Raw genomic sequence first — 16,519 nt, 5'->3', positions numbered from 1 at the left:
ACAGAAAGACATATTTAAACGTTGCTCTGGCTTGTGCTTCCCTACACTTACAAAGCAGCCTGGAAGCCCCACAGGTTGTAGGACCTTTCTACATACCACCTCTACAAATTATGAGACTCTCATAAAAATACTTCTCTTCCACCTTCTGACAGGAAGAAAGTTAAACATCATCTAATCTTCTTTTCCTGTCTCATGTTCACACTTTGTTTACCTATTAATCCCTTTCCAAATTCTTGACTTCAGAAAAGGTAGTGGTATTTCTGGGCAAATCCTGAGGCTCTGGATTCATACAGACAGGAAATTATGGCTCAGTTCCTCCACTGTCCCAAACTGCTTCCACCTGAACAGGAAAATTTATGGTTAATGGTTCTTCACAGCTCCTCATCTAGATGTTCCACAGAGCACTAAAAAAAAATCAGCAGCTGTCCCATATATTGAGAAACTTGTAATATAATAATCTCAGTACATCAATCAGAACTCATTAACTGAAACTAGACCAATTATTCAAATTTGCTGTAGTTTCTATTAAATAAAGTAGTTGTCGTGATCTGAAATACTACCTAGGCAAATGTGTTCATAAAACAGGGAACAGTTCATTTCTCCTCGATGCAACAAATCATGGGTCAAAGACCATTTCCACAATGCTTTGAAACAAAGCTCATTTGACGTCTAATATATTCATCAATTTAAGCAATGCTTGACCTGAGATGTTGTGAACATGCATTGAACAAAACATTCAGTATCACACGATACTGTGCCAGGAGCAATCCAGAACTCCTTAATTCTCCAGACAGTCCTTCAGTTTTATAAAGATTTTGGGTCTTCATTTGAAAGGATGCTCTGAGTAACTGGTGTCTGAGTGGTGCAGCTGTTCTTACCAGAGGCTCATATCACATGTTGAAATAAGCTACTGTGCAATTACTTAATTATCTCTCTCTCCTACCCTTTAAAAAATCCACTGCGATTCAACTTGAAGCAAACCCAGTTAATCCAGTTTTATGGCTGAGAATTTAAACACAGAGAAGTCAGAGATTCAAAGCTGCAGTTCTTGTGGCAATACCACTACTCTAAGAGGCACTGGCATTAATGCCATAAGTATCTGAGGCACAAAGAAATGCAAAAACCCCTTTTCGTGCAGCTTATCCTAGCGAGTATTTTAGAGCCTGCTGTTCAGAAATCCAAAGCCCCTTCCCCTGTTCTTGGATGCCACCCAAGCTGGTGCCTAACCACCCCACATGGCTACCTCTTGCTGTCTGCCCTTCCCTTGCTTGTGATGCGCAGAAGCGAGGTTTATTCTGCCCGACTTCCCTTCACAATGACTCCCTCATTCCACCCATTCATCTTCTCGCTTGCTTCTCTGCCATATCCGCTCAACCATCCTTCATAATTCAGGGCTGAGGAGCTAAGGAATAAATGTTACAGCACACGCATCAAGGGAACTATAACTTTGAATTACCTGATCTGGGTGAGTGTAAATTCTCAGCCATAACATTGGATTAACCTAATTTCTTTTTATTGAATATTTTACTTTTGGAAGTCCTACAGCCCTTTCTCTCAGAGAAATATGAGAACTGAAGGTCAAATAAATTCTTTTATGGGTATATTTCTAATTTTAATAATCTAACCTCTTCGCATTGAGCATTAATATCTAGCAGTAGTAGAACAAAGTAGCATCCAGTCAGTATTTTGGGAAAAAAAAGATCGCATTTCTATAGCCCTTCAAAAATACCTCATAAAATAACTTTCAACTTTGCTGCATATTCTCAATTGTTATAAAATTTTTAAAAACCCTCTAAACACTTAGCTTAAATAGAAATTGTCAGACATAACAGCAGTAAGAATACAGAGGCTGTCCTTGTGCCTCCACCTCAAAAGCATCAGATATAAAGATAGTAATGAACTCTCTATTTTTATCATTACAGAGTTTACCAGCTACATAAAAAGGCAAGAGAATGTATTACACAGAACTGATTCCCAAAAAAATGCTAAGATAATTTTTATGAGCTCTTTCAAGCTTCTAAAAGGGAAAGGGAAGCAAGGCACATGAGTCTATTCATCTTCTGCCTCCAGGCTGGTCATTTGAAGCTAACTTCACCATTTCCATGTCAAAAGCCCTCGGGTGACTCTGGGCTCTGCTCTAACAAAGCTTATCACCTTCATGCCTCTGTGGGACGTATGCATTCCTATAGTACCTATACAGGTACACAAAGTAGAATATCCAAAGTCAGCGAAAAGGCAAATTTATCCATTAGTTATGAAGAATTATGTCAACATCAGATCAAGAGCAAAAGATCTCACTAGAGAGGATCCAGTGGTAAGCCAGAAGGCAAGGGCAGACAGCGCTCCCCACCATCTGCAGTGCTCACAGACAGGGAACCAGCTCAGGCCTCTCAGATCCAGAGATCCCTTCAAGAGATGCAGACTGACAAGTCAGCAACCAAGGGAACTCTTAGGCTTTGGAAAGTCATTTTGGAGCAGGCTAAAGTAGTGAGAACACAACAACTCCACTACTTTCTTCACTAAGTAAAAAAAATGAGTAGTAAACCTATGGCCAAATCAAGCGAAGTAAGGAAACTCATGTCAAACAAAGAAAACGAAGCAAAAGAAAAGGAGGTAGTTGTCTTGGAGCCCACGCCAGAAAACATGCATTTCTCCTGTCTTTCAAGAATCTGCAGATCTCACTTGAGAAACAGTAATATTTTCTGGTTTAGTTTAAAGATACTTCCTCCTTCCAAAGGGTCTCTGTGCACTACTTCAGAAGTACTACAGCCAGCCTCTTCTCTAAACACGTCCATTTCAGCTCTCCTTAGCCATTCTTTAGACTCTGCAACAGTGTTAGCAAACGATAATAGTAGGCCTCATGGAACAACCTGTTTCAAAGGAAAATGTCTTGTACTCATTTTATTCTGGAAAACAATTTCCATTTGCTTAATATAGTCATGATATTTTACTGAGGTAATTATACTCTTAGCTATCAGTAACAATTAAACCCTTAGACTGAGGTTGCTTAATAAAGGTCTCAAAATAAATAACACATTCCAAACACAATATTTTAAAATGTCAAGCATGCAAATAAGATCTTATAATGAATATAACGAAGCATCAAGTATAAATCAGCACAAAGTTAGTCTGTCATTGTACAAATCTCTGCAAAAATTGCCTTTAGACTGTTGTGGGATTCTGATCAGCATGCTACAAAAGGGCAGTGCAGGCACTGCAGATGAAACCATTTCATTAAATGTTATGACTGCTTCATCAGAAAGGCAGGGGGACGTCACCAACACTGCTATGTTTCTACAGTTGCAGAGCTGAGTGACTTGCGTAACGCAGTCAAGACTGTGGTGAAGCTGATAAAATTTGCATTTGTTCTGTTGTATCTTCCGTAGCAACTTCCATGAAAACTCCAGTCAGACCGTTCCATTGCAAGCCAAATAAACCCAGAAGCAGATAAATTAGGGGTTACAGACAAAGGAGAAAATCACACTCAGACTCCAAGATCTAGAGATATATGACATCAGGTCAATAGGTCCTGGAAAACTGTTACATATGGAAGGTGAGAGCATGGTTTAAAGACCCTTACAATGCAGACAGCAAGATGATTAAAAAAGGTGAAGCAGATCAGTGACAGAAATTTTTAAAAAAACAGTCAGGAAAAGTGTTGTCAGAATAAATATTTGCAGAAATCTCCTTGAGGAGCATCCACTGCAGGCAAAGAGTGGTACAGCAAAATATGTCCAATGCTGCTACATTTGTGAGGCAGCTGCCCGAGGTCCAGAAGGTGATGGTTAGGTGGAACAGGAATAAAAGAGGTCCAGAAGGTGATGGTTAGGTGGAACAGGAATAAAACATAACACAGTAAGTAACTAGAAGAAGTTACTAAAAAAAAAAAAAAATCACAACAAATTTGGGTTATATAGGGGGAAAAAAACCTCCAGTGTTAAAAGAAATCCTCCCAGAACTCTCTTTCCCTGAAGCACCTCCACCTCACAAGACACAGAGTTGTCAGACACCAACAAAACCAAATACAAAATGTGTTTTTTCATCAGCCCCAACAGCAAATGTCTATAGCAGCTGTCATCAAACCCCCAAACACTACCTTCTCCTCACAAAACTTAGCTCGCTTTACCCAGTAACACAGACACTCCTGTGTGAGCCACAAACACAAAGCCCAACAACGGCTCTGCATCAGACTGAACTCAGGATCAATATAACACCAGCTAACGAGGGGGGAGATATTTTTCATAAAAGCATCTACCCCATCTCTGATCTACCTTAGTTAGTCTTCATCCTTTAAAAAAGGCGCCCTACAAGAACAGTCTGGGAATTAAAATTTATGATGTTAGTGGATATTAAAGTTACAATTCAGCAGAGACCTGTTCAAACCCCCTGTACTCCACAGGCAGCAACTACCTCTTTGTCTCTGTCCCACAGCTGTTAATGATCTTCTCTCTTCCCTTGCTATCATACCCCTCCACCCACAACTACCAATCACCTTTTCTCTGAAATGATTTAACTGATTAATATAATTCAGTTGAAATTAAAGGGAACTGTCCTCAATCTAAAAAGTCGTTGAGTCTCTTTCAAACACAGAGTGCCTTGGCTCCTCTCTTCCCAAGCACGCAGGATGATCGAGCAAGTCCTGTCTCACGCAACAAAACCTGCCTTGCTGAATTACAGAAGAGGCAGCAGTAGAATTGCTTTAAAATGTATTTATTTGCAGGCATAAAAACAAGATAACTTCCATGGGTTTATAAAAACCTATGATGGGGAGCCACGGTGAGATGAGGGAGAGGACTGGCAAGGGCCAGGCTGACAGCAGTTAACAATCACACATAGTGTGGCAGCACAGCTGGTGATGCGTAAGTAAATGCTATACATGCAGTCAAAGTGGCTTGAAGGAAGGAAGAAGCATCATATTGTAACAGCCAGAGAGAAGCATTCAAACTACTCGTAACACAGACAAGCAGCTCAGTTCTGCCCCAGAGCTGTCCATACTACCTGGACACTGAGCACAGGGTATGATATCCAAAAGAAGGTCTGTGGCAAGGCATCTGTTTGCCAGAGTGGGTGGTTTTATTGCTACCAAGTGCAATATTTAAAGCTAATTTTTCACATATCCCTGGAAAAATGTTAATTCACCTTCTTTGCTGAACGCCCAGAACTTTAAGATCCTTCCCTGTGCTTTAAAATCATCTGCCTCCCAAGAAAAAAATGTAAGACCCAATACGACAGAGAAACCATCAGCATTATTTTAAATCTTTACTGATTACAAAACAAAGCAGATGGCAAATCAAGTCACGAACTCTGCATCTGCCATGCTTAATGAACAGTTTAATTACCTAGTCCCATTTCTGATGCATCTCTGCCATTCTCAGCTCTGGGAGTCACTTAGATACTTCGCACTGACTCTTGCAAAGATACCTCAAGGAACATGGGGTATGAACAGTCCGCTGGAGTTGGTTAATCAATACTTGTTTAATCTCCAACTTTTATGGTGATGGCCTAAATTATGTCGCAATAGAAACAGATTTCCTATCAGATCACATGATCTGGTTGAAAGCTTAGAAAACAAAAGGGAATTTTTCAGCTTCTTCTCCAGGCAGTGGAGTACCCAAAGGCAGACAAATGCACAGACAGAAAATAAACACAGCAAAACAACAACATCCAGTACAATCAGATAAACTCATCTGCTGCATTATGCCTTACACAAGAGCAAGGGATGCAATCAGGACAGCCTACATTCACAAAGTCTACAATTTGAGAAGCAAACTGGACTCATTTGGAAGAAGTCACAAGAAGTAACCAAAACTGGGCTTCACATTTTGCGTTTTGGTGTATGCAAACAGGCAAGGGATTCCCACGAAGGATCATACACTGGCTGCAAAAAAAGCAGGAAATTTTGTCTCTGGTCAGATTTGCTGCACAAGTTACAGGCTGCTCCTACCCACCCTGCAGCTTCATGCAGGTAGATCCAACCAGCTTGGACACAAAAGAAATAACTGTTTTAAGGAGTCACTAAACTGCATGTGTGCAGGAGAAGAGCCTGGCAGGTCTAAACCCTAACAGCAAGCTAAGTAAGGAATACAGGTAAGGGCTGACTGCAACCAGATAAAAATCACACAAGGAGAGGAGGAGGTGACAAGCCTAAAAAGATCCATGCAAGCCAGCTGTTGGCCCTCCACATCAGAAGGCTTTGGGAACCCTCCAGTGTGCCTTTATTGCTTTTCTCCAACCACACTCCTGCTGCACAAAGTCCGTTTGTACCTTCTGAAAGCTGCCCTCCCGAAACAAAAAGACCAGAGCTTGCTTTCCATTAAATACTGACTCAATCAGCTGCTTGCACTCAGATAAAGATTTTCAGAAAGGGTTTTACATTTCAGAAGACCTACATGTCATAAAATTTCCCAAGAGATTCAGATTTTAGCCATTTGGTAGCAGAATTGACTGTTTCTAATAAGCCTACTTCATAAACAAAGAGCAGAGGTTGTGTGCAAAGCTCTCAGAAAAAGAGAAATACAAGCTTAAGGACAGCATAAAAGTCAAACACAAAACTGTGTAGGTAAACATGGCATTCAAAGCCAATACAACAGTAAATCAAAGAGGAAAAAGGGCAGAGGTGGACTAGGTCTTTCCCCAGCACTTCAGATTATGTCCCACTACAGCTGTATCGGAATTACCTCAGGTAATATAGCAAAGATTAAAGATTACCCTAAAACTCTGAGCAAGCCAAAGCAAAAAGACAGCACAACAGACAGGAAATCCAGTCAAGTGGATTTCTGTAAGAGTGAATACAAACCTTCAAACATCAAATTCTTTTGCATCACCTTCAGTGAACAGACTGACGGTCCAGGAGATACCTTCAAGCCGTCAATGTCTGCAAACCTCTAGGGCATACAAATCTAGTCTTATGTTTCACTGAAAAAATGTAGATTAGAAAACTTAAATACTGCCCCGAGATTTACAAGGACATATGGGAGAAAGTAATAAACTAACATGTTCTAAACAGCAGCTTGTCAACAGGAATAACCAGGATGCAGCTCCCGTGCCAGCCCCCTGTCACTGTCAGAGGTGGAATCAGCTGGGCTGGACTACTGCAGTAGTGCACCACAGACAGGACAAGGCTGCTCTTCAAGCCAGGGAAGAGAGATTTGTAGTGACTCACAGAAGAATCCTAGACTGATAACTGTGCCAATTCCAAATGGTAAACCAAGTGGAAAGGCCCACGTAAGCTCAAGAAAGCCCAAAAGAAGCAAATGGGGCAAGGAAGCAAGCCACGGATGGAGAAGTTAAACGCACTGAAATGGAAAGATGAGAGCAACCAAGAAAGACAGAAACTGTAGCGAGGAGAAAATGAACAAGACTGAACAAGTGAGACAAGCAATCTGTGAAAGCCAAAAAGTACTGCTTGAATCTTGAGGAAAAAAAATGCAGCAGTCATAAAAGTAAGCTGAGAAGGAATTGGATTGGCCTAGCAAGTATGAGAGTAGGTTTACAACTAAAATATTTGGTACTGCTGTTATCAAATGAAGAACAGCTTATTGTTTTCCATTGATCTTTTAAAACACATTCAAGGCCTCAGACTTCCAGGTTACAATTTGAGCTCAAAGAAAGAATAGCTGTTACTGCATTAAACTTGCACTGTTGAACACGTCTGATGCCTTTCAGTCCTTATTTGCACAGCATACAGGAACAGATTCACTGCCCTACTAGAGGGTCAAATATACACAAATGCAAAAAATCACACTATCAAAAGCAATAGCAATTCAATCTTATATATAATAGTCTCCCCTAAATTAGATTTTCACAGTCCTATTTAACAAGACAAAGATTCAATAGAGAGAGCTCATCTTTTCCATTCTCAAATTACATAGAAGCACACTGTACTACTGATGCCACTAATTAGATGATTAAATACCATTCTAGGTGATATGCTTTCAATGTAAAATAATTATTTTTGACAGGCAATATATTTGCTCAATCTCATTTTAAATCACAATATCATACTTTTTTAATTAAATGAAATTCCTTCTTCTGATTTTGCATAAGAAGAGCAACCAGCAGGAAAACAGTGCCAAGGATAGATTGCCCAAGTACCACAATGCAGGTACTTCTTCACAAAGGACCCCAGGCATTCTGTGGATGGACTAGATGGTCTGTAAAGGTCCCTTCCAACACAAACCACTCTATGATTACATGAATATAAATTTTCAGAGACAACAGAGTCTTTATTCCTTTAAAAACGGTCAGTTGAGGAATCACTGAACACATGAAAACCTTCCACTGTCAAAACACGTTTATTTGCCATGGGCTGACAAAGGACATTTCCAACTTCTCCTCTACTCGTCTTCTGGGAGAGGACAGCAAACAAATCTTTCCATATAAATTAGGTTATAATTCATTACATGATAAAATACTGTTGACTTTTTGTCCAGTACTTAAAGTAATAATATTTTTGTATTCTATGATAAAACTTATTTCTGCTGAGGACTGGAAATAAGTTAACAAAGGGAATATTTTAGTAAACATCTAAGAAACTTCCTTCAGGGCTGAGCAATGCTAGACAGCTAAGAGGTTGCAAATGAAGGAATTTAATTGGGTTCAGTGTCCACCTGTGTCATATCCAGCCATGCCAGCACCAAACTAGAACACTACAGAGGGCTGTCTGCTGCTGGGGGTATTAGAAATGCCAAGGAGAAGAGATGCCTTTTCTGTTGCCATGACAGAAACATGGAAAGTTTGGTTCATCCACCGATTGCCTACCTCAGTGTGAAGCAGAAAGAACTGCTGTCATTTTTCTCTTCTCACTTATATGACTCTCTATGGCATCAGATTCTGCAGCCAGATCTGATAGAATATCCTCTTGTAAAGTGGTTGCTTCATGCTTCGAGAAGCTCTGCTTTCCGCACCATATATCACAGCTTCTTTGGCTCAACAATGACACGGAATTACATAGAATTGCAGAATTGGGTGCAACACAATTAAAATCAATCCAAATGCTTTAGTTGATGCTGAAAATTAAAGCTTAAAGCACAAGCAACACAACACCTCCTTTCCCCCTTGCTCAGTCACTCCCATACCAGCACCTTTCCTCCCCATACATTGATGTGCCTGTCTCCCTCTCACATGCTCTGACTACTTGAGCCTGACCTTACGTACACACATAAGCTTACTTACGTGAGCGGCTTTATAACACCAGGGAGACTGCTCAGATGAGTGAAGTTTTCTAAGGAGTATTCTTGAAAAGTGAAGTAACTACCATTCTGACTATAGAGAATTATTATTCCCTCTGGGGGAAGACTGCTCTCAGGATTTAATATAAAGTTTTCAGCGCTCTACAGACTTCAAAATTATTGTATAGATTTCATCACGAGAGCATACCTGATGTAGGATAATGCAGACTTCTTTGATATATCCTATAGAAAGGATCTTAAAACGTATTTTCAATTTACTGGTCTAGTGCCTACCATTACATTCAAACAGACTTTCAGCAGAAGAGGAAGGCAAATCTCTTACTCTCTGTAAATTGTTTTTCCACAGGAACAGTTGACAAGGTGCCGTCATTTCATTCTCTTTAGGAAAGGAGGTGATTCACCCAAAGCCATTATAAATTCCCTTCAGTGGCTCAAAACACTCTAGTGACAACATGATTCAATTCTCTGCCCTCACACAAATGCCAAGCCTGAGACAAAGTCATGTATTGCCAATGCAGCATGAGCCCAGATGGGGGGAACGCTAACAAAGCCTTAGGATGTACTACTGCTTTTATTCTAATACAGTTCTAATGACATTTCACGTCTTATGTAGCACCCAGTACACAAAGACCCCATAGTAACTTTGTAGTACCAGTTATGGAGGTGAACAAAGAAGAAATAGCAAGGACTGCACCTACAGGAAAGAAATAAGGGCACAGGCTTTTCCAAGCACTATCTAGAAACTCACCTTGGTGAGCAGCAACACACGTTTCTGCAGCCGTCTGACCAGTGCTTCATGCTGCTCACGTTTCTTCTTCTCATCCAAGAGTTGGCTCTGAATTCGTAGTATTTCCTCCTGTAGCTGCTGCCGGGCCTTCTCTAGTGTTCGGGCACTAAGAAAGATAATACAGACTGGTGAAATCTTGACCACTGCCTCTTAGTCAGAGAGATCAGAAAAAATGAGCAGAGAAGCATCACCACGACACCTGGACATTGGGGCTGGTGTCATTTCATTTTACAGCTGCACTACTGCAAACAGAGTAGCTGCAGTCTCATTACCAGCAGTTCTCAGAAAAAGATATGAGAGAAGAACCACCCCCAGTAACAGCCTTCTTGTTCGGCATGAGGCAATTACTGGAACCCCACATATACAAAGCATTTAAATAATTGCATATCTATTTCAAAATCAACCAATCTGCCCTTCAGAAGATGCCTCATTTTCAACAAACGATTCACAGTCTTGGGTTCTACTGTATCTTTTCACCTTTTTCTAAAAAAGTAGAAGTAAAACTGAGGTTTAATATGATCTGCTTTGACAGATAATACCCAGCAAGTAATTACAGCCACCACCTGGACATTGCTCTTGCCAGCTACCTATATTGGAAGAGAAATGTCTTCTGAGGCCAGGTGATTAGCACTTCTTTTGCAATGTGGACATGATTCTCAATTCAGCCAGAATAGCCTGGTCCCTCTTCTCAGCTCTCTGCAGCATGACTCGGTAATGCACAATTATTATCCATGTATTCCTGGAGATATTCTTCATGCATGCCCTTCAGACACTCAGTGTGCTGCTGGGACACTAATGGGAAGCTGTTCCAAGGCACACATAAAGCAGCTCATCACAGATCAAGTATGCTGGCAAAGTACTTGATCAATAACAAAGTAAGAATGAAATTATTCTTGTGATTATCGAGAGTCGGCTCATAATTTAAGCATGTCAAGTTTATCCAAGACTTCACTAACTTTAAGTATTTAAAGAGTGGGCAGGACATGAAAAAAAGTACTGCACACAAGTCATAAAGCCTCAAGCAAGCTAGAAAGACCAAAACAAACATCTCTAGTTTACTCAGGAACTGATGATCTTTGTTTCTCTGATGACAAAAACACCATCGGAAAATTTATAAATGCTTCAGAAGGATACTCTTTATCATTATTATTAGAAGAAAATTAATAAAAAAAAGCTTTTAAATAAAATAGCACTATTGTTAAGGTATTGCTTAGATAGATCCAAAAAGGGAACACTGCCTTAAAAGACACTTAGTATAAATCAAGTACCTCCTGCACTACCATGTCACCAAACCATACTTCTTGGGAAATTTATGTAGGAATTCACCAAAATCCCCAAGCAGCTGTCCCCCTACCTCAAGATCTCCCCCTTGAATTAAAATATGCATTTTAAAACACTGGATGAATTAGAAGCCTGTTTAAAGCTCCAGTTCAATTCTGAACCATTCACAGACCAATTTAATAATCAGGGACTATGGAATAGTCTCTTCATTGTTGTATTCAGGTGGGAAGGTTCATCAAGAGGTCTTCAAATCTGCATTTGAAAATGTATAATTTCATTACCAGGGCACCAATGCTTCCTTGGTTCTGTTTTAATTAATCACTTAAAAAGGGAACCTGCACCCAAGAATAGTATCTATGGTGATGGAACATGAAGAAGCACCAGCCTTGCACTGGATACTCTCTTCCCCATCCTAACCTCAGCAAACATCTCAATTTCAGTCTCATGAGTACTTAATACAAACACTAGCCTTTTTCATACTGAATAATGCAAGAATTCCACAAGAACAAAGTAGAGAATCAACTCTTGTTGGATTCTGCAAAATCAATCCATATTAAAAAATTTCCTGGAAGCCAGCATCGTAAGATGACAAACAGCAGGTTGAGTCCTGGCATACTGTGAAATATGGGATAAAATTAAGTGGTATAACCGAAACATCAAATGTCACAAACACATGCCACACAAGAAGTGATTACTTGCAGTGCAAAAAACCCACATCATTCAGAAGTTACAATTGCCAAATTACAAAGATACCCACCACTGCTCTCCAGCCCATCCTTTTGTCGGAGGCTACCCCTTTGCAGTGTAGCTAGCAAACTCGAACACGTGCTCACAACGTGCTCACTGCTGCTCAGCTCACAATACAGCATCCTACACCTTAAACATGCCTTCAGGGGCAATTCAGGCTGACTAATTTCCAGTTGATGGACACAAGTTGGATAAAATCTTAAAACATACAGGAAGATTCATCTCACCATGCCTCTGAAAATCCTAGGCTTAAAACACTTTCCAGGCACCTTGCACTAAGACTGATTTCTTAAGCTTGTGCTAAGACAGACTTTAGGCCCACGTATACGTGCCAGCCTACCAAGTTTGCAACAGGTCAGCCTCCAGTACAGGGCAGAATGGATGGGTGAGATCAAGTAATCTCAGCTACTGTCTTAAAAGTCACTGTAGTTTGTTCAACAATATTGCTTTTTTATGCATAGGGTAAATGTAAGTACAAAAACCTCATCAACTGTGTTATAACAAATTAACTCGTGCCACAGAAACCCTACTGCAAATATTATTTGCCCTATCAAAGAAACTTAGTCCTCATCAGAGTCAGAACAGAACTAAAAATGCAAACATAGGATTAAATACTACAAAAGAGCCAGAATCTTGCATTTGATTATTGCAAAACATTTTGATAGGACAAATCTTTTTTTCCTACTCTCATGACATTGTGACCTATTTCTACAAATGCTGAGTGGACTGACGGATTATGATTGAACCGACATTCACAATGAAAAATAAGGTATGTGCTAGGTTTCTGTTCTGGTTTTGGCTGGGATAGGGTTCATTTTCTTCCTAGCAGCTGGTACAGTGCTGTGTTGTGGATTTAGGATGAGAAAAATGTTGGTAACACACTGATGTTTTCAGTTGTTGCTAAGTAGTGTTTATACCAAGTCAAGTACTTTTCAGTTTCTCATGCCCTGCCAGTGAGTAGGCTGCGGGGGGACACAAGAAGCTGGGAGGGGACATGGCCAGGACAGCTGACCCAGCCTGGCCAAAGGAATGTTCCATACCATATGACATCATGTTCGGTATATAAACTGGGGGAGAGCTGGCTGGGGGCTGCTGCTCGGGAACTGGCTGGGCGTTGGTTGACGAGTGGTGAGCAACTTCATTGTGCATCACTTGTTTTATATATTCTAATTCTTATATTATTAACATTATTATTATTTTCTTCCCTTTCTGTCCTATTAAACTGTTCTTATCTCAACCCATGAGTTTTCTCACATTTCCAGTTCTCTCCCGTATTCTGCTGTGGGGGTGGAGCAAGCAAGTGGCTGCATGGTGCTTAGTTGCCAGCTGGGGATAAACCACAAGTTTCCTTCTTGAAATAATGAAAAATATTTGAGATTCACATCTCATGAAGAGCAGACATTCAGGCACATACACACCTCTCAAATTAGGTTGAAATACGACTGTTTTAAAACATGAGAAGAGTTAAGCAAAGAGAGACAAATAGGCCATTTCCTAAGTCATTGCATGGCGTTTGCATCACCTTTTCATATCAGCCTCAGATCAAATGTAATATTAATGTACGTAAAAATTAAATGCCAGATATGTTTATGAAAGCAGAAACAATACTTAAACTCTCTGAACTGACTGTTACCATAGGTTTCCTTGTTATAGGAAGCATGAAATTCAACCTCCTTACAACTCTCCACACCACGCCAAAGTAAATTATCAAGATCCTTTCTTCCTCTCTTAGGAAAGATTGATAATTCTTCCAGAAACTGCACCAAATACAACATAAACTGTCTCTAAGAAAAAATCCAAAAAGCTGGTTATGTTCCTTATTGACAACAAAAGAGGATTTGAAAGTAGATATCCAGTAGCAAACGCCATTGAAGTTAGACATGCGCACTCTTCTTCCACACTGATGACACCTATGGCTTTTCAAAAGTAATTGCTTGCTCAAAACAAGCATTAAAAAAAAATAATGAAATAGGCAGGCACAAAGTTCTGTGTTCAACATAAGCTTGAAGAACTGGCATTTTTTTAAAAATCTTTGCAAGTTCAAAGTAAACCTTTTACGCCTTGAAGAGAAAAAGTCATTTCTGTGTATCAGCCTAATAATGTTTCTTGTTCCACATCCCAGTGAATGAGATGCCAACATCTTTCTGTTCTAAGCTGTTGAGACTCTTCATATTTTGCTCTTCTCTTCTGTAATCCACTTCAGTGTAATCTTAATGATGAAACTTCATTTTCCAGAATGTTCTTTTTAAGACTGAGAACAATGATGGCAGAAAGTGAATACTGAAGCTGTAAGATACATTTTAATAATCCCCTTCAGAAAATTACAAAAGCAGCTGACAGCTCCCCACCCCCAATGATCCATAAAACATTATTTTAATCATTTCATCCTTTCAGTAGCCAAGTAACCACCTCGGAGAGATTAAAAAAGTAACAGGGAAAGCAAACAGGATTCCTGAATCAGTCTGTGTATCAACCTGAGAGGAAAACACAAAGTCCACAGTGGCACAGAGACAATTAGAAGATCAACACTGTCTGGGTCATGTTGCAACTCTGGAAAAGATGACACACTTACACACACCAGGGCCAACTGTCAGAAACAAGGATCACATCAAAGAGAAAGCAGTGAAAACCAAAGAGTGTGGATGGGAAGAACATTGAAGAGGCACAGAGGGAAAACACGATGACAGTGCTATTGCACAAACATAACAGAAAAAAGAAACACGCTGCAACTATCAATGTCTTCATGACAGAGTCCAAAATAAAAAGGTTAGCACACAGGCTAATGAGGCAAAAAGGAGCGAGGGAAATTGTTTTGCAGCAAGACGTTTGGATGAAGAAAAGCACACCCATTCCTGAGGCTTGACAACTTGCAGCCTTCTCAACGTATCTACACATTTATAGACAGTACACACAGGCATAAACCATGCTGTAGACTGATAAACAGAGAGCTTGAACAAAAATGTTGGTTTTCATTCTGGTTCGTCTCCCCCAGGTTTTATAAGCCCAAATGGAGGCATAAGCAGCAACAGGGCAACTCCAGCATGTGTTCATACTGTCCGGTGGGTTAGCCAACAGAACATCCCTGCCTGTGCCTTCCCTCAAGGCTCCTCCCAATCTCTATTTTCTGGCACAGCCTTCCCCCCCCCCCCCCCCATCCTCTGCCTAACCTGCCTCCACAGGAACCACCATCTGGGATGGGAATTCAAAAGAAGAAACAGAAGGGAGATCATGAGGACAAAAATAGCCTGACTTAAAAAGGGACAGGACACAGGAAAGAAAAGGTGGGCCTTAGTAAAATGAGAATTTCCACCTTATGTTAAAAAGGAAAGAAAAAAAAAGATCCATTATAAAATGCTGCTGAAAAGATGGATGAGGGCTCTAAGAACACTGCTGCAGAATGGAGCTGCCTCAACTAATAAATTTCAGGCAGGTAAACTAGAAAAGCAAACATCAGGAACGAGATTATTTTAGTGCTACAAGTATTTCCACTCAAAAGCTAAAGGTTTGAGTGCTAACTTTTATTCGAATAAGATTGTTTGGCACCTTATTCTGCTTCCTTTCTTCTTCACATGCAAAATTGCAAACATACTGAAGCAGCAGCATCTATTCCTGCTCTGGAACACTGTGCTGCTACTGCGACGCACACAAGTGGGAACTGCGGAGGCCAACACTTCCCTGTTATCTGTTATTTGCCTACTACATTCAGAAGGAGCAACAATACAAAATATTAACATCTTTAGTGGAAGTTATCACATGGGCTGTATTTTATTTAAAGCTTTAACTGTGCCGTGTAGCGAGGCATATGAAATACTGCTACAGAAAATACTACACAAAACAGTCTACCGAGAGTCAGTAGGAAAACAAGCTTTTTTTGTTGCTATTTATTTCTCCCAAGTCTTCAGGAAACATCTGCAAACTTTGCCTTGGTTCACGCTTCGTATTTTCTCAAAGACCTTTTATGTAACTCACCATTACCATGCTTCCATAAATCACAGATCATTCAAAAATAAGCAGTTCATACATCACGTTGCTGTTGTACATCCAAGGAAGACTTGAAGCACACTGAGTTTATAATGAGGGAAAACATAAAGAGAATTATTTTGCTAGTGTGGACAGGTGAAACAGGTAAGCAGCAGACAGATGTTTGGAGATTTACTGGTACACTGACAATATGTTTTATCATTGAGACAGTATTTAATTTTACTCCCCAACCAGCAGTATACATAACAGGCTGAGAAATGCAGTTCCTTCAAAGTGAACACTTACAGACCAGGAATAAATTTTATATTCTAGCCCCAGTACAGTAGCCACAACTGACTGGCAGGAGTTAGGATTTACTAAAAGAAATTCACATCAGGCACTTTCTGCTTCCTTTCACTACGAGGTCAACACACTTGCTGCAACACACATGGCTTTGCTGACCACAAGAAGCCACAGGAACCAAAACCAGGAGCATTGCCAAAATACAAAGCCCAGCACAGCTCTATCTGAATGGATACTTAATCAGCCACTC

General features: G+C 40.2%; 1 protein-coding gene across 1 annotated transcript in view; it reads right to left on the bottom strand.

Moving 5' to 3' along the window:
• Positions 1-16,519, bottom strand: part of MAD1L1 (mitotic arrest deficient 1 like 1) — a 370,489-nt gene that overhangs the window by 244,271 nt on the left and 109,699 nt on the right. The window contains exon 11 of the mRNA XM_080382402.1: positions 9,940-10,084. Coding sequence (XP_080238528.1) covers positions 9,940-10,084 — 145 coding nt within the window. The remainder of the gene's footprint in view (positions 1-9,939; positions 10,085-16,519) is intronic.

Source organism: Falco punctatus, assembly GCF_963210335.1.
Source record: "Falco punctatus genome assembly, chromosome: 4".
Classification (NCBI taxonomy): Eukaryota; Metazoa; Chordata; class Aves; order Falconiformes; family Falconidae; genus Falco; species Falco punctatus.
The sequence above is the reverse complement of the archived record's forward strand: the minus strand, read 5'-3'. Positions and strand labels throughout refer to the sequence as shown.